This window comes from Camellia sinensis, chromosome 2 (genome assembly GCF_055761805.1).
Source record: "Camellia sinensis isolate YWXY chromosome 2, ASM5576180v1, whole genome shotgun sequence".
Lineage (NCBI taxonomy): Eukaryota > Viridiplantae > Streptophyta > Magnoliopsida > Ericales > Theaceae > Camellia > Camellia sinensis.
Window position 1 is genome coordinate 102,837,377 of NC_138962.1, and position 24,899 is coordinate 102,862,275.

The 24,899-nt window shown below is 34.1% G+C and overlaps 1 protein-coding gene across 1 annotated transcript; it reads left to right on the forward strand.

The window, feature by feature from the left end:
* Positions 1 to 23,766: 23,766 nt before the first annotated feature.
* Positions 23,767 to 24,899, forward strand: LOC114258981 (uncharacterized). Its single transcript, XM_082912558.1, has 3 exons — positions 23,767 to 24,084; positions 24,466 to 24,768; positions 24,882 to 24,899. Exons 1-3 carry the CDS (start codon positions 23,767 to 23,769, stop codon positions 24,897 to 24,899), a joined length of 639 nt encoding a protein of 212 aa, XP_082768684.1.

A 24,899-nucleotide genomic window follows, 5' to 3' on the forward strand; every position in this document is an offset into this window, starting at 1 on the left:
CGTGGAGGTAGCTTATCACCTGAACCTGAAAATGATGTTCCCATAAAGGGTGAGCCACAGCCCAGTAGAAAAAATACTAAACCAAATATAAGCATTGAATAAAGCTATAGCATTCAATAGATGGTTAATCGAGATAATCAATTTTATTATTAAACAGTCTCATGACACTAATGTCTAAGACACATTTCACTTTCCATTATTATCAACATGGCTCAGAACCTGGCCAAACGTACAACAGTGAATTATATATCATAATCACATTACTTCCAATATCAACAAAACAAATGAGACTCATGCTCATATCAAAACACTTCATACTTCCCATTTGATACACATTTTAGTGCTGTATCAATAATCATGTAAAAACACTTCAATATAATAAGCACACATAAAAATGGTGCTAATGGAGTCCATCCCCTATCTCCTCCCAAACAAAAATCCGGTTTAGAGGTCCATCCCCTATCTTCCCCTAAACCGTGGAGTACATCCCCTATCTCCTCCCACACAATATGCAAATGCAATGCTCAACCAATACACGTATTTTCAGTATTAATTCAATAGTCAAAATTAATGACTTAACCAATGTGATTAGTTTCAGTTATTCCTAATCCACATGCAATGTCTACAACAATCACGACTATCCTCCACCGATAGCCCAAAACAGTTATTTCTAGACTGGAAATAAATATGTCAACAATTTAATAGATGAGTGATTTAAATCATCCAACTACACCATTTAATCTATGAATTCATCAATTTCATGAATTTAACCAAATTCCCCAATTCCCTTAAATTAATTTTACAAATTAATTAATTAATACAACTAGGGTTTTTCCCAAAATTATCTAAGTGACCTCAACATCTTAAAATACCAAAACTTAGAACAAAGCTTATAGAATAGAGTAGGAAATCCCTACCTTGAAGATCACAACTAAAATAGAGAAGATGGAGATGATGACCCAAAATCCAAAGTGCTCCAAATCCTCTCTTTTTCAGATTAAAAGAAAGATCTCGTGAAGCTCTACCTTTCTTCCAAAGGAACTAGGGTAGAAGACCACAAGGAATAGATCAAATCTTAGAGAGAAGGTGAGAGTAGAGAGAGAAACTCTCAAATGGCGGTTTTTAAAGGTTAAGAAAGAAAAGGTAGGTCAAAAAGTGATCCAAAAAGTGAAATCACAGACTGATATAATCGACTCTACGCTCGAGCGTAGAAATCCCCGCTCGAGCGTAAGACACAGAATCATGCTCGAGCGTGAAGAAAGCCGCTCGAGCGTCGATTGCACCCTTCCAGAAGTTTTGCAGGCGCTGGCACCCGCTCGAGCGTCAAACTCCCCGCTCGAGCGGAGGAGCAAAAACAAGGGATCACGCTCGAGCGTAAAAACTACCGTTCGAGCTGAAGAACTGCAGAGCAAAATACTGGGAGATGAAAAATCACGCTCGAGCGTCAAAATTCCAGCTCGAGCGGAGAAGCAACAACGAAGGGACCGCTCGAGCGTTAAAACTTCCGCTCGAGCGTGAAGGCCAAAATCTGGGCATCACCTATCGGCATCTAAAATCAACCAACCTGTAACAGACCCGTCCAACACAACCTATACTTCAAATACAAAGAGATTAAAGGACAACAACAACCAATAAGTAATGACAGGATCCACGGAACCTAAGTCCGGATACCATAATTTAAAGAGAAAAGACCGGGGTCGCTATACACTGGTACCCCTCATTCTAAGCGCGGTATATAACACCAACCATCTCAATATAACAAATCACAACCAATAAGTGTAATACATACACAACGATTCAACACAACAATGTCATCCTCCACCGATGACCAATGACAAAACCTCTAGATGCATGTATTCAGTACACCTATTAAAAGAGACTCAACTCTCAAGCGAGCTTAAACCCAACAACGACACTGGTACGATAGTTAGAGATAAAACCCCCAAATGTGTGTATTCAACACTCATGATACAATAGTTCAATACTCATATTTATTTTCCAAGACTCATATAGAGTTAACGTTTTATCTTCTATTTTCAAGATCAACCCTCATAATTTCCCAAGTAGACATGTTCCACCACTTATTCCCAAAACACTTTTCTCATTTCACAAAACCAAATCCATTCTTTTCATTTCATAAAACCAATTTCATGGATAATAAAGCCATAACCCATCTTAGTTCAATACGTTCATTTCAAAATAACCCCGATGCCATAGTTAATCCCTTAGTCATCAATACTTTTACACAACTCATATTAACAATAGTGATTTACAAATATTGTTCAATCATCCTCCCTCTTTAATTTACCAAATCAAAATATAATTTAGGGCTTTCTCTTCTTTCAACAATATCATGCTAGATTACCTCCCAAATAGCCCAAATAACAATGAATGATAACAAATTCATTCTCAAACAACCAACCCTAGGTTTTCCCTTCATGATTTTCAAACAAATCCAACATGGATATGATTTTCATGCAATACAAAACTACCACATGTCTATCTATAGACGGAGTATTGAAAAAGAACAAAGACATCCCTACCTCAAATGGAGAACCCAAGGAGAAGAATAGAGAAACTCGAAAGTGCTCCAAACCCAACCTTTCTCGAATCAAAACGAAGGCCACGCCAAACTCCACCTTTCTTACAAAGGAACTAGGCTAGAAACACACTAGAGCTAGATGGATTTTATAGAGAAGTTATAGTCTAGAGTGAGAAGCTCTCAAGTTATTCATTCAATGAACTATATTAAATAGATTAATATATCTCATACATTCATGATACATCTTCTATATTAATGAATTCATTAGATAGATTAATGTATCTTACATATTCATAATAGATACATAATGCATCTCTAAGATTCATTCATAATGAATCCATCACATTCAATGTATTAGCATTAGTCTTTTATACATTGTATATATAGGTGCATTCATCAATAATTAGTCACCTTCTAATTGATGTATATGTATCTTACTTAATGAGATGAATCTAGTATAATCATGCATAAGCTTTGAAAAGTTAGAGAGAGAGAGATTGGCCCGAAAAAGTTATCCAAAAGCTGTTTTTCGGACTGATATACAAGCAGGTCCGCTCGAGCATCAAAAGCCCCTCTCGAGCGTGAAGCCCAAAATCTAGACATCAACCCTTGGTTTCCAAATACAACCAACCTATTTCAAACTTGCCTAACACGACCCAAGACTCATATACAAAGAGTAAAGGACGGAAACGGGAATAAGACAACAACACATCCACGGAACCGAGTCCAGAATACAATTAAACAATGAAGGGAAAACCGAGATCGCTATAATTAGTGAGATATATAATTTTCTCTTGTACACGTTTGGTTTGTAAAATATATGGAAATATATAATCGAAATATAATTTCCTCTTGTTTATGTTTGGTTTGTAATAAATTATATGTATGTTTTGTGTTATTAGTCATAGGATTAAAAAAATGGGTCAATTTTATTAGATAAAATGGGTCAATTTTGTTAGCTAAAATGGCCATTGGGATCTAATATGAATAATAAAATTTGTAACCAAATAATAAAATGTGAATCTCATGGATTAATAGTCTTAATCTTATGCTATGATCCACCCAATCAAACAAGCCCTTATTATTAATAGATCTAAAAATAAAATTTAACTCAATTTATTTAATTCTATAATTCAAATTAAAAGGGCACTCAGGTGACTGAAATCTTTTTGGGTTAAAAAGATATTATTTGTCCAAAAAACACTTATTAATTAAAAAAAAAGAAAAAGACTCCTACTTATTCAAAATTTATCTATCTATTTATCTGCCTAAATGTCACTTATCTGTCCAAATGTCACCTATTTATATACGTATTTCCTATCTAATCAAAATGTCACTTATCTGTCAAAATGTCATCTATTTGTATACGTGTTTCCTATCTAATCAAATATTAGTTATCTATACACGTGTTACATATCTAATCAAATGTCACCTATTTTTATATGAATCTATTCACCTATGTGTCCACCTCACCGCCCACTAGCTATTAGCCGCCAGCGATTTTTTTGAACAAATTTTTGACAATTTGTTTGACAACTTTTCAATATGTGTCCTCATCATAAAATAAAATAAAATAAAAAATAAAAATAAATAAACCTTGGATCAAATAACATATGACCCATAAGAATGGACTTTCACCAATTAACTCAATCAAAAGGTGTTTTCTTTATTTATTTTTGGGCCATTTACATACAAGTCCCATTTTGTGAACTTATAATCCATTAAGTCCTAGATAAAATTATGTGCTCCTTCAAGTCCCATTAATTTTTAATAGACCAATTTACCATTCCCTCTCCCTTCCTCGATTCAAGTCCCAGATAGATGGCACCGAAGGCTTGGGGGAGAACGAGGAAGCCGAGGGCGTCGGAGGGGTCGTGGAGGAGGAATCGGGAGCGGTAGGAGAGATCGGAGTCGCTGGATTTGGGGGAGTGCTTCGAGAGGAGCCCAGGGAAGTGAAACGCCGCCACGGGGTCATCAAAGAGGTCTTCACCGCCAATCAGATCACAGGGGTCGAAACGGAGAGGTGTTTCCATGTGGAATGACGGTCTGGATAGCCTTATTACCCTGAAGGCCAGCGAGTGCGCCACCTGCGTACTGCTCATCTCTCTCTCTCTCTCTCTCTCTGTGCTTCGAATGTTGTTTGAATTGAATTGAAGCTATATATACATACAGAGAGCTCTCCCTCTCTCTCTCACTGTTTTCATATAGACGTCAATTGGGGTTTCAAGAATTTCCAAATTAGCCTAGTTTGGTTTGATTTAAAAATAATTTTAATTTTTTGGCTGGAACATTGCTCCTGCGGATCATAAATGGAACCAACATAGATGCCACTGCCATTAGAGACACAGAGAGAGAGAGAGAGAGTTTTTTGAAATTGAGAACCTTCTCAGTTTAAAATATTTTCAATTTTAATCATGAAAAAATTGAGAAATTTCTCAAAATTGATAATTATAAATTTCTTAGTTTTGATAGTTTTGATAATATTTTCAATTCATACTAGAAAAAAAAATTGCGAAATTTCTTAGTTTTAATAATTATAAATTGAAAATATTCTCAGTTTTGAAATTGAGAACATTCTCAATTTTGGGATTAAAGAGAAAAACGTCTTTTTACATGTAAATGGGACTTATTGGTTCAAAAACTTTTTGACAGGACCTAAGCTACCACAAAATATGTAGATAGGACTTTTAGGTAATTAATCCTTTATTTTTTAATTTATTTTTTTTATATTTTGTCAATTGCTAAGAGTTTACAAATATAAGATAATTATCTAGAGTCCAAACACAATACAACACATACCTAATATCGAATACCCCAACAACGAACCCAACAAATAGCCTTTTAATTGAAAGAAATCAATAATACAGCAACAACGCAACATGGGTGGCTAAATACGATGGTATTTGATAAAATTGAAAATTGAAAATTAACTATTAAAAATTAAATGTTGAATTTTTTAAGTTAAAAAATTATTTGATAAAAATTTCAGTGCTGAGCTAAAAATAAATTGTTTAATATATATAAGTTCAAATTTAAAAATTATTATTTTCAAATTGTATATCTCAAATTTTATATTGTGATGGTGGTGCTAGCGGCGATGGTCGCATAGTGGTGATGACGGTAGCGATGGTAGTGGCAGTAAAATAATGATAATTCTTATGGCAACAATGACAATGGTGATAAAGGTGATGGTTGTAGTGGTGATGGTAACATGATGGTGGTAGTGGTAGTGGTGGTGGTGGTAGTATTGGATGTGGCATGGTGGTGGTGTAGTAGTGGTAGCAGTGGTGGTAGCAGTGACTGTGACATGGTGGTGGTGACGGCGGCGACGACGACGATAGCGATGGTGGTGGTAGTGGTTGTGGCGGCGGTGGTAGCAATGGTAATGGTGGTAATGGTAGCGATAGTGGTAGCAGTAGTATGATGGTGGTGTTTGTGGAGGTAGTAGTGGTGGTGGGTTTATAATAGTGTATATTAATGCTTATGTAAAATAGTTATAAATTTAATTAGAATTAAGTAAGTTTCATATAATTTCAATTTTTTTTTTAAAGTTTTAGCATTTATTTTAAGAGACTTTAATTTTTAAGTGATATCAAATATAACTATCAAACGAGTTTGATTGATTATCACTTAATATATTTAATTTTAAGTGCTGAATGAGGTTATCAAACGAGATAATTGTTGAAAAGTCCAAACTAATGAGGGTATAAGGCATTAGGTTCAATGGATATTTTTGTTGGTGAGAGGTCCACTCTTTGTGAAATAGTTTGGTAGGAAGGCATTTTGTTTGTTTTGAAGAACATTTTGTTTCCAATTTTACCCATTAATTTATCTGTTGACTTTCATTGACTATTTGTTCAAATTTTTTTCTTATTTGATCAAAACTCTTTTCCTATCTGTTCAAAAATTTTCCTATTTGTTCAAATTTTTTAACTATCTGTTCAAATTTATATCAATCTATTTAAATTTTTTCCATCTGTCCAAAATATTTGTGTAAATTTTCTATCTATCCAAATTTTTTATGTGTAAATTTTCTATCTATTCAAATGTTCTTATATGTTCAATTTTTTTCTTGAAATTCTTTTATATGTTCAATTTTTTTCTTGAAATTCTTTTATCTGTTCAATTTTTTTAAATTTTTTTTTAATCTTTTGAAATACGAAGCCACCAAATCACCAAACCCTATTTGTTCAATTTTTTCTCTTCTACCTGTTCAAATCTCTCTTCTTTCTATTTGTTTGTCTCTCTCTCTCTCCCTATCTGTTACAATCTGTTTTATTTTCATCAACATCAACACAAGAAGAAAAAAAAAAAATTATCTATTGCAATTTGTTTCTTCATCATCATCATCAAAAACAACAACACAAAAATAATCTTTGTCCAAAGCCTAACCTAAATTGGAAAAAGGAAAATAATAAATAAAGATTAACAATAACCAGAATTTTATCTGTACAAATTTAAAGATTCACAATTTCATTCTCTTATCCCTTTTGAGGTTTTCTCAGCAACCAAACAACACCAAAAAAAATCTAAAAACCAAGAATTTCATAGTACTTTGTGTTCTTCAGTGCTCTCCCAAGCATCTTCGATGATAATCGATCTATACAAAACAAAGAACAAAAAAGATCGATTAAACCCTCGAAGATCAAGATCCATACAAATCGATACACATAGATATATGAATATAGATATTTTAGAGAGAGAAAACAAACAAATGATCAGAGAATTTGTGTGTGGACTTGGTGTTCAATGACAGAGACAGGGTTTACTTGCTTTTGGAGTCAAATCTGGCAAGTTTAGTGCAGGTATGGAACAGATATGAGAAACTGCTATTTGGAAGGACAAGGATCAAGAGGCGAATGAGGAACGACGACAGTGGTGGTAGGTTTCCAGTGGATAGAGGCGGTTCAGATAGAGATTGGAGGCACAATGCCATAACTAAACATGCAGTGGAATCTCAGAGACAGATTTGTTAGCCTTTGCGATAAGTCCATCTTCAAAAACTAAATCCATCTCCATCGCTGACTCTTGAATCCTCCGTCGTCGGTAGTGACATCTACCACACACTGCAGCCTACAGCACTACTACATTGATTTGAAGAAATGATGAGAGAGAGAGAGATGAGTGGTGAGGGTCTGGCGAACTGGATAGAGAGAAAAGAGAAGAGAGAGAGAGAGAGGTAAAGATGACAGGGAGGGAGAGGAGTGGTTAGGGTTTGGTTTGGTGTGGTTACAAAATATATATATATATATAGGTAGTTTGGTCATTTTCGTGGAACTTGTCCTTATAGACATAATGTTTTAGAGAGTGGACCTTTGAGCAAAGAACATCTTAATTTAGATTTAAGGACCAGGTGCCTGTTATCAAACACCCTCTAAGTTATAAACTGAATTGAAATAGTTAATTATTTGAAAATAATGAATGTTTTAGTGACTCGGGTGTTATTAGTACAGAGAAGAGTGTTGATTATGGAAGTGTGTGAGACTTGTGACGAAACTCCCAAAACACTGATACATTGCTTGCGAGATTGTGTTTTTGTGTAATAAGTAGGTAACTGATTTAGTGGGTTGCCTTGATTTCTGACAATGGGTTGAGGCGATACATTCAAGAATGGATAGCACGGGGTTGGGTTTGTATTTTGGTCTATGTGGGGGGGTTTATGGTTAGCCAAAAATCAAGCCATCTTTAATAAAAATGTTGGGATTACTAAGAAGATTGTGAGGCAGGCTTGTGATTTGCTATAGGATTTTGGGCAAGCAAAGGCGTGATACAAGGCCCTCGTCTAGGTTACATTCCACTATGATGGCCAGGGACGGAGCTACATAGGGTTCAGGGGGCACGTGCCCTCTCATTTTTTAAAAATTACACTTTTATCTCTAATTAGATTTTTTTTTTATTGGACTCCCTTTAAATTTTTAAATATGTTTTGAAATGTTTGTATCTCATCTTTCTTCTCTTTTTCCTTTTAATAAATTCCTAATAATTTACCATTATAAATGTTTAATTTTATCAAAATATTCTCTTATAATTATTTTTATCTCTCTTATTTGTCTCTTGTTTTCCTCCACATTTATCTTCTTCTTCTTTTTTCTTTCTTTTTTTTGTATGCATGCTATTACATTTTAAATTGTGATTATCATCATATTTAGTAATTAAAATAGCAAATAAAAAAACATCGGTTAATTAAAACATATCTAAGACACATAATTTTGACATCATGTTAATCTTTGGTCATTCTATCACTAAATAAAAATTAGATTTGGATAAGTTTTGTAATTGATATCGCAAAGGATTAATGGTGCCCCCAATGAATCACTGACGATGGCAACCTCTGAGTGTAGGTGTCTTCAAGCTTAATTTGATGGTGTTGTTTTTGGGCGAGAAAAAGTTATTGGGGTTGGGGTGATTGTTCGAGATCAACAGGGCAAGTGATTTGTGTATTATCAGAGAGGCTCCAACAATGGGTGGAGGCAGATTGTGCGAAGCTTGTGCGGCCGCAAGGGTAGTGGAGTTTGCCCAAGAGTTAGGATTGGGAATGATAGAGTTGGAATGCGACTCATTGAATATTGTGAAGGCTTTCCAAGAAAATGGACAATTGTTATCTCCTTTTGGACATATTATTCAAGGTGCGATTGGATTGTGTAGAGGATTTAAGAGATTCTATTGCTCACGCATCTTAAGAGAATGAAATAAAGTTGCTCATGAATTGGCTCGGATGGCTCAACATGCACTTGGGTTGAAGGTTTGGATGGAAGACGTTCCCTCTGAGTTATCTCATCTTGTTATGGATGAAACTTTGTAGCTAGTTTGGTTCTTGTTTAACCCATTTAAAGAAGAAAAAAAAAACTACTATTTAGGTTATTTATTTTTCTTAATTTTATCCAAATACCAACTATCGTCCATATTTTAACAAAAACTAACATCTAAGGACTATGTGGTATTAACTAATTGATCACTCCTGTATACTTTTAATTGGGAGGTTAATGAGTCGAGGCTTGCTAAAGGTAAGAACTAATTTTTTTTTCCTATTATGGAAATTTAGTTGTATTGAGTTGATTTCCTTCTATTAGGGAATGACCCTCTAATAATGTTAAGTTTCATGAAAGAAATATCATAAAAAAAAATTATGAATTCTCCATTTTTGGATTAGTTTGTAGTGTTTTATTGTATATTATGCAATCACCTTTTGATTAGTTTAACGAAACTTTTCATGATATTTATTTCACGAACCGTAACATTACCCATGACCCTCCTCCATACCACTATCCTCCATGCTCCACCAAACTCTATTTCATGACTCACATCCCAAGCCTACAATGATGATCTGAACAGTTAATCTTGTAGGCCCAACACTAAGGATGAGTTGTAGAAAAAATAAGTTTCATTAAACATCAATAAACATATGAACAAATTACATTTTGTTTCTCTTAAACGGATAGTAACTGTGAGTTTAAACTTAAATCATCAATTTTATAAAATAAAAATATGATTTTTTCATATATTCATTGATATTCGACGAAACTGATTTTTTGCATATGTGATTTTCACTGTAAGGTTTACAATATGAACATTTCGAATCATTGTTGTAAGCCCAAAGTGAGGCTTACAAAATGAATATAGGGATATAAAAGATATATAGTGGTATGGAAAAAAGTCAAGACTTATAATTGTCTATTGTAATTCTCTACATATATGTATACTAACATTTGGCACAAGTGACGAGTGCGTGTGCAATTCAAGTAGATACTAATATCACAATATGTAATTGTTTGCACCATATCTTATTATTATTATTATGCAGGAAAATCTTGGAGGTTAAAGAGAAGTTAAGACAAGTTTTGAAGACTTAAGGGATAGAAGACACATGGCATAATAAGAAAGAAGATGACAGATTTATTAAGTTAAAAGTAGTTATTTAGGTGATGGTTATTGGAAGTTTTTTCCATCATTTTTTCTATAAATTTTCATTAATGGCTCTATTGTAAGAAACCAAGAAATCAATACATGACTTGATTTCTGTTTCTTTTCTATCCTAGGAGTAGATCTAATCTACATAGGAGTAGTTTAAACTTAGATACGAGTAGTCTTAATGTACTTTACTTATATTTGATTGTTCATTCAATCATTTACATCATCATCTTCTTCTTCTTCTCTCTTTCTTGTTTGTATTGCCATTATTTTTACTCCAAGGAAGTCCTTGAACTTCCAAGGCATAAAACCTCAACACAATTGCTTGATCATTGTGTTGTTTGGTGAAATTTTGGTTAAGGCTCTATTGAACTAAGCCTAACAAAAATTTTACTAACAATTTTTAGCACACCCAATTGGACATCATCCTAACTTGGAAAGGAAAAAAAAATGATACAAACAAAAGGGTAAATTACACTTTGCCCCCTTAAAGTTTCACCTATTTCCCACATTGGCCCTTTAAGTTTGATTTTTCCCACTTTGGCCTTTTATGTTTAATATCCTGTTGGAACAATCTTCTGTGTAAATAAAATAACATGAAATAAATTCAAACAAAATAAATAAATAACATACCGGATTTATTTATCGAACTGAATAAAAATTAAGATCAAGTCGAGTGTGTGACACTCTGTCCTTAAGACAGATTCGCCTCGCTATGGTACTTACGGTTGAGTGGCGTCTATCTCCCAGGATACAATGATCTTCACAAATTGTAGTAGTACTCCAAACAATTTGTTCGGTGAACCAAACCTGTGTTCTAACTCTCTCAATTTTATTCTAATACTAAAATGAAGAATAATGCACCAATGCACCAAAGATTACAAACTGGACATCAAAAAATATTTCAGACTGATTTTTGGGATCATCTTGGACTGCTGGAAAAGGATTTGTATTTATAGACAAATACATCTATCCGAACAGGTACCAAAAATGGAATGAAGAGATGCACTAAAATTCAAATGTTTTGAAAAGTGTCCGTTGGTATGTACTGGAGCACTTTTAAAACATCTTGAAAAGTGAACCGATAGTGGAACTATTCAACCTGTTGGAACTCAAATCAGTAGCACTTTATTAAATAAACTATTTTGAATATATATATATATATTAAACAAATTGAATAGTTTAATAAATAAAGTAAGAGGTACAAATTTTAAGAAACCACTTAGGAACTCAAAATTTGAATTTAGAATTAAATTAAATTTCCACAATTACAAACTTTAGGAAACCACTTAGGAACCCAAAATTTGAATTTAGAATTAAATTAAATTCCCACAATAATTTTTTATTAAAAAAATTCAAAAGAATTTTTATCAAAGAAATTAATGTTAAACCTGAAAACGACGTCAACTTCCCATTCACTCATAAATGGTTTTGATGTTCCGTCTTCACCGTGTGACTTGCCACGCGGCAAGGAACACGTCACCTCTTCGGACCTACCCCAAAAAATGTTTAGGGCCCACTCAATTTTGGCCTCAAAGTCGGCCCAAAATAAGCCATATAAAAACACCATTTTTCCAACAATCCCCCACATGAATGGAATTTGACGGAGAGAAAATGCAACAACATGATCTAAATGCAGAGAGTTTAGAAATTGGAAATATTCTGCAAAGGATAGGTAGCTTTTGGCTTTGAATCTTCCCTTGTGAGACACTATCGGATTTACTAGCTAACCAGTGAACATGATATCTTGAACTATTCAGCCGTTTGTGTAAACCAAGACAATAGAACTCACACAGTATATCTCCAGACACAGTTTAGTTCTCACTATTGTGTTCATTTTGGCCCTGAACAACCTGGTCTTTCATGAGTGCTCTAAAGACTTGTAGCCCTTCACAAATCTTATAGAACCGGCCCAGTTCAGACTCACATAGGTGATTCTTATGAAAAGTATCCTGCCATACTCCACTAGGTTTACCTAGATATAAGAATCATTAAAAGTATTACTTAACCTAAACCGCTGCAGATATCACTATTTCATCAAAGAAATGGGTAGGAGATAAACTCCCCAGTGATCCTTCTGAGTCATTCACAACTCGGTTGTCCCTTTGAACCTAGATCTTGGGATCTCCAGTCAATTAGGTTGGGTTGCCGTTGTGGTAACTCTTATTTAATAGGCTTAAGTCCCATTCCCCTCGATGAATTCTCAACTAACTCTCTTGCTAACCCTTTGGTTAGTGGATCCGCTATGTTATCTTTAGACTTAACATATTCTATGGAAATAATTCCATTAGAGAGTAGTTGTCTCACAGTGTTATGTCGACAACGAATGTGTCGTGACTTACTGTTATACATATGACTCTGTGCTCTACCTATAGCTGATTGACTATCGCAATGTATGCATATAGCAGGCACCGGTTTTGGCCAAATTGGAATATCTTCAAGGAAGTGGCGAAGCCATTCTGCCTCTTCCCCTGCTTTGTCTAAAGCTATGAATTCAGATTCCATAGTAGACCTAGCAATACAAGTTTGTTTGGAAGATTTCCAAGATACAGTCGCACTACCAAGAGTCAAGACATACCCACTGGTGGACTTCGAGTCTTTAGTATCCGATATCCAATTTGCATCACAGTATCCTTCAAGTACTGCTGGATATCTAGTATAATTCAGTCATATGTTACGAGTAAATCGAAGATATCTCAGAACCCTTATAATTGCTTTCCAGTGTTCTACTCCCGGATTACTCGTATATCTACTTAATTTACTTACTGCATAAGCTATATCTGGGCGAGTGCAGTTCATCAAGTACATTAAGCTTCCAATAATTTGGGCATACTCTAATTGAGAAATACTTTCCTGTACATTCTTAGAAAGATACAAATTAACATCTACAGGAGTTCTAGCAAGATAATCATCATCTTTGCTGAATCTGTCAAGTATTTTCTCAATGTAATGAGATTGTGACAAAGCATATCCTTCTAATATTTTGGTAATTTTCATACCAAGTATTACATCAGCAATGCCCATGTCCTTCATGTCAAAATGTTTATTCAACATTTTCTTGGTAGTTTTAATCATGTCATTATTACTACTAATGATGAGCATATCATCTACATAAAGACATACAATGACATAACCTTTACCTGTGTTTTTAATAGAAACACATTTGTCACACTCATTAATTTTAAATCCATTTGACATCATTGCCTTGTCAAATTTCTCATGCCATTGCTTTGGCACTTGTTTTAAACCATATAATGATTTAACCAATTTACATACTTTCTTTTCTTTCCCTGGAACAGAAAACCCTTCTGGTTGTTCCATGTAAACTTCTTCATTTAACTCACCATTTAAGAAAGCGGTTTTAACATCCATTTGATGAATTTCTAAATTGTATAGAGATGCAATGGCAATTAGCATTCTAATGGATGTTATTCTAGTAACCGATGAGTATGTGTCAAAGTAATCTAGACCTTCTTTTTGTCTAAAACCTTTGACTACAAGTCTTGCCTTGTATTTGTCTATTGATCCATCCCCTTTCAATTTTCTTTTAAAAATCCACTTGTACCCAAGAGGTTTACAACCTGGTGGCAAGTCCACTAATTCCCAAGTGTGATTTTGCAAGATGGATTCAACTTCACTGTTGACAGTTTCTTTCCATAAAGGAGCTTCAGGACTAGACATAGCATCTTTAAAAGTTAAAGGCTCATTTTCTAACAAATATGTTAGAAAATCTGGACCAAAAGATTTTGAGGTTCTAGCACGTTTACTACGCCTAAGTTTCTCTTCCTCATTTTGATCTAACTCTTGTTCTTGATCATGTTCTTGATCCTGACTAGTAATAACATCAAAAGATCTTTTATTAGTACTAGTCTCTTGTCCAGTCTTCTTTGGAAATACATGTTCAAAGAATGATGCATTCCGAGACTCAATAATAGTATTTACATGCATTTCAGTATTTTCTGATTTATGAATCAAAAACCGATATGCACTACTATTCTTGGCATAACCAATGAAAATGCAATCAATGGTCTTAGGACCTATCTTAGTCTTTTTAGGACTAGGAATAGCCACTTTAGCCAAACACCCCCACACTTTTAAGTATTTGTAGGATGGTACTCTTCCATGCCACAATTCATAAGGTGCTTGATTCACTTTCTTTCGGGGTACTTTGTTAAGTATATAGTTAGCAGAAAGTATTGCTTCCCCCCACAAGTTCTGAGGTAATCCAGAACTGATTAACATGGCATTCATCATTTCTTTTAAAGTCCTATTTTTTCTTTCAGCAATTCCATTTTGCTGAGGTGAGTAAGGAGCGGTGGTTTGATGAATTATTCCATGTTCTTTACAAAACTCACCAAAAGGTGATTCATATTCACTACCTCTATCACTTCTAAGTTTCTTGATTTTCTTACCAAGTTGATTTTCAACTTCATTCTTATATTGAATGAAAGTTTCCAAAGCTTCATCCTTGGTTCGAATTGAATAAACATAACTATATCTCGTATAGTCATCTATAAAAGTGATAAAATACTTTTTCCCACCTCTAGTTTGAATTGATTTAAAATCACAAATGTCACTATGAATTAATTCAAGTGGTTCCGTACTTCTTTCAATTGAATGAAAAGGAGTTTTAGATAATTTTGCCTCAACACAAATTTCACATTTATGATTTGAATCAATGTTAAATTTAGGTAAACATTCCATATTAATTAATCTACGCAAAGATCCATAATTAACATGTCCTAGTCTACCATGCCATAAATTTGAAGACTCAAGCAAGTAAGAAGAAGATGTAGTATTATTAATAACTGAGGGTACAACGGTCATTACATTTAACTTAAAAAGGCCATCAGACATGTAACCTTTTCCTACATACATCCCATTCTTAGTAAGTACAAATTTATCACTCTCAAATACTAGCCTAAACCCATTCTTACTCAACAAAGATCCGGAAACAAGATTCTTGCGAATGTCTGGTACATGCAGTACATTGTTGAGAGTGAGTTCCTTTCCAGATGTCATCTTAAGTACAATCTTTCCTTGTCCTTTAACTTTGGAAGGTGAGGAGTTGCCCATAAAAAGTTGTTCACCATTGTCCACTGAAGAATAAGATGTGAACATCTTTTTGTCGGCACAAATATGGCGAGTAGCACCAGTGTCCACCCACCATTCTTTAGGATTTTCGACAAGATTTGTCTCGGAAACAACTGCAGAAAGATTGATGTCATCGACACCATTGGAAATATTGTCCACTTCGGTCATATGGGCTTGAGTAGGCTTCTTGCTTGTTCTTCTTCTGCTTTTGCCTTTGCTACGGCAATCTTTGGCCCGATGTCCCTCTTTGTCACAGATGTAACATTTGCCATTAAACTTGTACTTTTTGTTATCCCCCCCCTTTAAAGCCTTGTGATGAACTTTCTCCAGAAGACTTTCGTTTCTTGGTTTTTGAAGCATGTTCTACCACATTTGCTTTAGACTTCATAGGATGCTTACCAGCCCGCTTTTCAGAATTACGGTTGTCCTCCTCAATTCTCAAACGCACAATTAATTCGTCCGTAAAAATTTCTTTGCGCTTGTGTTTGAGGTAGTTCTTGAACTCCTTCCAGCCTTTTGGTAATTTTTCAATTAAGGCTGCAACTTGGAAGGATTCACTGAGAGGCATGTCTTCTACGTGAATGTCATGCAAAATGAGTTGGAAATCTTGAGCTTGGATGATCACAGTTTTTGAATCAACCATTACAAAATCCAAGAATCTGCCAACCACAAATTTCTTTGAGCCGGCATCTTCCATTTTGTATTTTTTCTCTAACGATTCCCAAAGTTCCTTTGTTGTCTTGATTGGACTGTAGACGTTGTATAATGTGTTGTCAAGTCCGTTCAAGATGTAGTTCCGGCAAAGGAAATCGGCATGTTTCCAAGCATCAACCGCAGCAGCCACTTGTCGGTCGGTTTCATCCTCTTTCAGGATAGGAGCATCTTCATGGAGAAAACGAGCCAGGTTCAGAGTTGTAAGATAGAACAACATTTTCTGTTGCCATCTTTTAAAGTTAGTTCCTGAGAACTTCTCTGGCTTCTCTCCATGATTTATTGGTACTGTCATCACAGGAGAGGGGGTTGGTGCAATTGCAGTCACCACAGTAGTACTTGTTTGGGCATTTGTTTCAGTAGCCATCAATTCTAATTTATAAAACAAATTTATAATTAGAATTTACACTACACAGAAAATTAAACCAAATTCACAGAATTAAATTCTGTAAAAATAAAAGAAACAAGAATGTAACTTTTATTTTCCAATTAATTTGAAAATAAAATAAAATTTTATTTAAACAAATTAATTCCACACAGAAAATTAAATTCTGTAAAATAAAAGAAATAAAAACTATAACTTTTATTTTTCAATTAATTTGGAAATAAAATAAAATTTTATTTAACCAAATTAATTCCACATAAGAAATTAAATTCTGTAAAATAAAAGAAATAAGAAAATAACTTTTATTTTTCAATTAATTTGAAAATAAAATAAAATTTTATTCAACCAAATTAATTCCACACAGAAAATTAATTTCTGTAGCACTTCAATAATTAAAATACTAAACAGAATTTTAATTAATGAAAACTCAGAAAATAATTTCTAAAACCCAAAATTAATTTCTGAAAAAATTTCACAAAATATATTCTGAATTGTTAATGGCACCAGTATCGTACTACTAGTTGTTGTCAAAGAAAAGAGACAGTATATTACTACTATCTGTCAAATAGCATAAATCACTATTTGTTTTTCCAACCAGAATATTATTTTGTGAATCCACAGAAAATAATTTTCTTCCGAAATTATTTACGAAGAATGAAAAAAGGGAAACAAACGAAAAATTCTGTAAACAGAATAATTCGAATCTGTCTTAAGATTGTTGGAACAATCTTCTGTGTAAATAAAATAATTTGAAATAAATTCAAACAAAATAAATAAACAACATACCGGATTTATTTATCGAACCGAATAAAAATTAAGATCAAGTCGAGTGTGTAACACTCTGTCCTTAAGACAGATTCGCCCCGCTACGGTACTTACGGTTGAGTGGCGTCTATCTCCCAGGATACAATGATCTTCACAAATTGTAGTAGTACTCCAAACAATTTGTTCGGTGAACCAAACCTGTGTTCTAACTCTCTCAATTTTATTCTAATACTAAAATGAAGAATAATGCACCAATGCACCAAAGATTACAAACTGGACAGCAAAAAATATTTCAGACTGATTTTTGGGATCATCTTGGACTGCTGGAAAAGGATTTGTATTTATAGACAAATACATCTATCCGAACAGGTACCAAAAATGGAATGAAGAGATGTACTAAAATTCAAATGTTTTGAAAAGTGTCCGTTGGTATGTACTGGAGCACTTTTAAAACATTTTGAAAAGTGAACCGATAGTGGAACTATTCAACCTGTTGGAACTCAAATCAATAGCACTTTATTAAATGAACTATTTTGAATATATATATATATATATATATTAAACAAATTGAATAGTTTAATAAATAAAGTAAGAGGTACAAATTTTAAGAAACCACCTAGGAACTCAAAATTTGAATTTAGAATTAAATTAAATTCCCACAATTACAAACTTTAGGAAACCACTCAGGAACCCAAAATTTGAATTTAGAATTAAATTAAATTCCCACAATTACAAACTTTAGGAAACCACTCAGGAACCTAAAATTTGAATTTAGAATTAAATTAAATTCCCACAATAATTTTTTATTGAAAAAATTCAAAAGAATTTTTATCAAAGAAATTAATGTTAAACCTGAAAACGATGTCAACTTCCCATTCACTCATAAATGGTTTTGACGTTCCGTCTTCACCGTGTGACTTGCCACGCGGCAAGGAACATGTCACCTCTTCGGACCCACCCCAAAAAATGTTTGGGGCCCACTCAATTTTGGCCTCAAAGTCGGCCCAAAATAAGCCATATAAAAACACCATTTTTCCAACATATCCTTCCCACTTTGATCCTTCATGTCTGCAATCCTTCCCACTTTGGCCCTTTAAGTTTGATTTTTCCTACTTTAATCCTTCATGTTTGCAATCCATCTCACTTTGGCCCTTCATGTTTGCAATCTTTCTCACTTTACTCCTAGACTAACTTCCATCCAAAAAAGTAACAGAATTTGTCACATTACTAACACATCAGCTCTATATGTGATGTAAAAAATTCACTAAAGATGCAAAAAATAAAAAATAAAAAACAAAAAAATTGAATTTTTTTTTAGTCTTTAGTGAACTCTTTTTTCAAATTTATTCATAAACATTATTACATTATAGATGCATCTAGATTGGATGCAGCTAAAAAAAATAAAAACAAATTTAACTAAAAAAATAAAAAAGTTCACTAAAGACAAAAAAAACGATAGTAAATTTTTTATTTCAAAATTGACAATACAGGTGTTTGAGTTAGTATATATTTTTTTTTTTTTTTGGTCTTTAATATACTTTTTTCTTTTTTTAGTTAAATTTGTTTTTATTTTTTAAGCTACATCTAATTTTGATGCGTCTATAATGTAATAAAGTTTATAAATTAAAAAAAAAAGTTCACTAAAGACTAAAAACAAATTCCAATTTTTTTGTTTTCTATTTTTTATTTTTTGCATCTTTAGTGAATTTTTTACTCCACACGTGGAGCTGATGTATTAGTGATATGGTAGATTCTGTTAGTTTTTTTGATGGAAGTTAGTCTAGGAATAAAGTGGGAATGATTGCAAATATGAACGGCCAAAGTGGGATGGATTGCAAACACGAAGGGCCAAAGTGGGAAAAATAAAACTTAAAGGGGCAAAGTGGGAAGGATTGCAAACATGAAGGGCCAAAGTGAGAAAAAATAAACTTAAAGGGCCAAAGTGGGAAATGGGTGAAACTTTAGAAGGGCAAAGTGTAATTTACTCCAAACAAAATATCAAAAAATTATGCCATCAAGTGGCATGTTTACATCTTGTGCACCTATGGATGCAAACCACCAATGGAGTGGCAATGTGTCACGACCTAAAGCCGCACCTATAGGTTTAGGGTCGTAACCGGCCAGTAATCCTAGGATTACCAAAGGCCTCTAAACAATTAAATAAAATACAAGGGCTAACGGAAGCAAATACAAACATATAACGTCCATAGAGCTATGTAGACATATATGGGACTGAAAATTTAAAACTTAATTTACGTAGTCAAGACGTCATACCCACGTCACCATTCATACATACATACAAACAAAAGGCTTGTTCAAACTTAACAAAAGAAATACAAAAAGATCTTTAACGTGATTCACAAAAACTTGACCACTGCAAAACGGGAACCTCCTCGGAAGGCACTGTGACTAGCTGACAGAACGAAATTCTAGGCAATCAACCCTGAGCCTGGTCACATACCTAATCACCTAGATACATACATAATAATACGGTGAGCTGGAGCCCAGTGAATAACAACAGAGTAAAGGGTTTATGAATGATGTCCAAACAGTTTCAGAAATCAAAGTTCATACCAGAAACAGATTCAGATTCATATACGTAACTAGAAGTCATAAGCAGTTATATATGGTACATCAATTAGTGATCATATTATCTTGGTCCTCGGACCCATATGCATAGTCGGTACCGATGACCCCCAAAGGTCCATATCTTGTGCACAAGTAGCCATGGTATTGTTTCTCCCAAGCAAGGGCCATGTATAAACCATGGTATTGTTTTCCCCAAGCAAGGGCCTTATGATCGTAAGCCACAGTATTGTTTTTCCCGGGTGAGGGCCATGTGAACTAAGGATGCCACAAATAAATTTTAGAAAATCAGACATTCATTCATTTCCCATAAAATAGCAGTTCATAAACAGATCATATCTTATCATTCTGGAAATACTATAATCAAGCATAGCTTTACAGAGTTGTTTCTCATAGATAGCTCCAATAGCAAAAGAGTCAGAACAGTCGGATCAATAATCTCTGGCACGTGACCTACACAAACATATAGCGAATACACATTGAAACACACGCTCGAAAAACACTCAACTCATTCTTTTCTATCTTGGTGTGTTTCTAATCCTTATCCTCATTATTATGTCCTAATTAAGGCTTAAGAATGCCTAAGATGCAATAAGGATGCCAAAATGTAAGTTGAAACACTTAGTCAAATTTTCAAAAATAGGGCAGTCTGCTCGAGTGCAACATCGGTCGCTCAAGCGGTTTGCAAAGGCTGCAAAAGTACTGGTTACATGATTTTTACGCTCAATGTCTGCTTGAGCACAAGATTGGATAAACAGGGTCTTCGCTCGAGCGCAACTTCCTACGCTTGAGTGGTTTGCAAAAGTCTGTAAAAGTTCTGGGTGCTCTCATTTTACGCTCAAGCGCAACTTCGGTCACTCGAGCGAAGGGTCAAAAATAAGGGTGGTCAATCAAGCACAGGTTTTGTAGCTCGAGCCAACCCCCAAACTCTGCAAAAGTACTACGAGCTCGCATTCTCCGCTCAAGCGCAGACTCCATCGCTCGAGCAGAGGGTGCAAATTCTGGAATTTCCAGATTGCTTATTCAAGTTCAAAACTCAATTTCAAATCTTCAAAACACATCATTTTGGGCCAAAACTTAGTAAAACATTGAGAAACTCATAGTATATGAAGAATTACAAACCATTTTGCAAAATCAAGCCTAAAAGTTTTGCCAATTGTACAAAACCAAACTTGAAACTTCCAAAACGTAACATGCATGTATTATCATAAACTCCAAGCTTTCAAAACATGATCAATTGAGATCAAATGGTAAGAAATGTGCTGAATTCTTAAAACATAGCCAAGGTAAGGTCATACATGTGAAAATTCTTGAGTAAACATCTTCAAAACACCATGACATGTGCATGCATGCATGATTTGATCCTAATTCTACCTCTTTAGCCTAATTCTTGCATCTCTTAGCTCCATTATCTTAAATTCATGCATTAACCAACTCAAGTACAAAGCCAAAGGTTTGAATTCTTACCTTAGGAGTTCAATTGGGCTCTAAATGACTAGTTCTTAAAGTCTCCAAGATAAATCCTCCAATTTCCCTTCAATTCCTTTGCTTGATCTCAATTTCCTCCTTCTCTCTCCCTCTCTCTTGGTTTTAGTTTCAAAGATGATGAAATGAAGGTGTAATGGAATAGTCTAGCATCAAATTAGCCTTATATAGGCTCAATTAGCATTAGCTAATTAAGTTGAGTGAAGACTAATCCCTTGGTATTATTTTATTCTAATTATTTGGTTCCGAATCGAATTTCAATTGAACCTACCATAATGTTCTAAAAATTCCAAATAACACATAAACCAAGTCAATTCCATGATCAAATGCCAATAAGGCCTTCAATTCACATAATGAAATAGAAATACAGACAGATATTTCTACATCAAACAGATATAAGCATATATAACACAATACACATGCAATTAATGTAGAATTCTCTCTTAATTACTTATTAGGCATTCTTAATCAAAAGTTATAAGCTAATCACAGGTCGAGGTTGTTACACAATGTTCCAATAGGTATGAATTATTTTTGAAATGCCTCATCTTCCATGTATAATGATTCTACTACCTGTTGCCAACATAGTGGCATGACAAATGAAATGGAAATAATAATTCGACATTGTGAGGATAGAATTTATTGGTACAAGAGTGAAATTTTGGCCCTGCAAAAACAATTAATTCTCTTGATTGCAAAAATTTCAAATAATTTCATCACCACCATATTATTTGATGCAAAAAGATATTGTTGGAAAATTTGGTTTTATAGGCTTATTTTGGGCCATTTTGAGCCCAAATTTAAGTAGGGAACCTACGCCTTTTGAGGTGGGTCCAAGTGGTGACATGTTCCTTACAGCATGGTAAGTCACACGGTGAAGACGGTTCGTCAAAACCATTTATGGGCGATTGGAAAGTTGACGTCGTTTTTGGTTTCGTGAAATAGGAAGTTAAAGAGACAAATGTAGGTTACCTTGATTTGGTTGTCCCACATAGAAACAATAAGAGAGTTTGTATAAGTATATAAGCTATAGGTTGATATACTTGGGATGGGGCATCCCAAGTTTTGTAAGGAGGGGAGTCATGGACAAAGTGGGTTTGACCCAAATCCACTACATACGCACTGTCGCTGTCCAGCCAAACGCAGGTGCGTGGTGTGAGTCAGGTCCTAACTTTAATTTTTTTGGACAAAATTCATTTGAATTTTTTCAAATTTATGCTGGAAAATTTAAATTCCTAGCGAATTAATTCAAACTTTTGTGCCAAAATTCAAATTTAAATTTTTGCTTCCCAAAACAGTGCCACTCCGGTCGCCTCTCTTCATTTTTCTGTGGTTCAAGATTTCACACATTTTTGAAAGGTTTTTTGCCCTTCCGAACAAACACCTCTTTGCCTATAAATAGAGGATCCTCCAGCATATTCAATTAATTGATTTCCTTTTCGTTTTTCTTTCTTTCCTGCATCTGTTCTTCATATTAGTTTATAGAAATTTAAAGAGTGCAGAACTCAGGTTCTAGCTTGCAAGACAGATTATTTGTAGTGCTAATACAATCTGTGATATTGATCATTGTATCTTGGGAAATAGACGCCAATAATCCCTTGGGAGATAGACGCCAATAATCCGTGAGCACCTATGCGGCAGTGAATGTGTCTTAAAGACAAAGTGTCACACACTCGACTTGATCGTGTTTTTGCTGTTCTAGCTTTTCGGTACAAGAAGTTCCTGTAAGTAATTTATTTTCTTTGTTTGAGTTTTATTTTATACACAAAAGATTGTTCCAACAATCTTAAGATAGAGTTGAATTATTCTATTTATACTGAATTTTTTGTTTGTTTCCTTTTCAAAATTCTTTTTTGTTTTTATTATAGAAATTATTTTCTGAGTGAAGTTTTCATAATTTAATTCTGAATTTTCAAAAATAATGTTTTGATTTTTCATTAATTAAAATTCTAATTTTCAATATTTTAATTTTTGAAGTTGTACAAAAATAATATTCTATGTGGAATTAATTTGATTAAATAAAAGTTTATTTTCAAAGTAATTTCAAATAAAAGTTACAATTTTGTTTCTTTTATTTTTTACAAAATTATATTATGTGGGTTTAATTTTCTGTATAGTATAAAATTCTAATTATAATTATGTTTTATAATTTAGAATTCATGACTATTGAAACTGCTCAAACCTCTAATTCGATCGATGTTGCGATTGCCCCAATCTTTCCTACTGTTGTGACAATGCTGGTGAATCACGGGGAAAAATCAGAAAAGTTATTAGGAACTGACTTTAAAAGATGACAGCAAAAAATGCTATTCTATCTTATTACTTTAAATCTGGCACATTTCCTTCTGAGGATGCTCTTGTTCTGAAAGAGGATGAAACCAACCGACAAGTAATTGCTGCAGTCGATGCTTGGAAGCATGCAGATTTCCTTTGTTGCAACTATATCTTGAATGGGCTTGATAATACATTGTACAACATTTATAGTCCTATCAAGATGGCAAAGGAATTATGGGAGTCATTGGAGAGAAAAAACAAAACAAAATATGCCAATTCGAAGAAATTTTTGGTGGGCAAATTTCTAGATTTTGTGATGGTTGATTCAAAGACTGTGATCAGCCAAGTTTAGGATCTCCAACTTATTCTGCATGACATCCATGCAGAAGGCATGTCACTAAGCGAGTCCTCTCAAGATGCTACCTTAATTGAAATATTACCACAAGAATTGAAGGAATGCAAGAACTATCTCAAGAACAAATACAAATAAATGACTTTGGAAGAATTAATTGTGCGATTGAGAATGGAGGAAGACAACCGAACTTCTAAGAAGAGGGTTGGCAAACATCCTATGGAGTCAAAGGTTAATGTGGTGGAACATGCACCAAAAGTGAAGAAATGAAAATTTATCAGAGAAAGTTCCTTACAAGGCTCTAAGAAAGAGGACACCAAGAAGTTCAAATTTAATGGAAAATGCTACATCTATGACAAAAAGGGACATCGAGCCAAAGAATGTCGTAGCAAGAGCAAAGGTAAAGGAAGTTCAAGTAAGAAACCTGCTCAAGCCAATGTCACCGAAGTGGACCAAATCTCCAATGGTGTTGATGACATAAACCTTTCAGCCGTTGTCTTTGAGGTCAACCTTATCGGAAATCTCAAAGAATGGTTGGTGGACACTGGAGCCACTCATTACATCTGTGCCGACAAAAAGATATTATTCTCCTATTCTGTGGTAGACAATAAAGAACAACTGTTCATGGGCAACTCCTCGATTTCTAAAGTCGAAGGACAAGGAAAGGTTATTCTAAAGATGACATCTGGAAAGGAACTCACCCTTAACAATGTGTTGCATGTACCAGACATTCGTAAGAATCTTGTTTTTGGATCTCTGTTGAGCAAAAATGGGTTCAGGTTAGTTTTTTAGAGTGA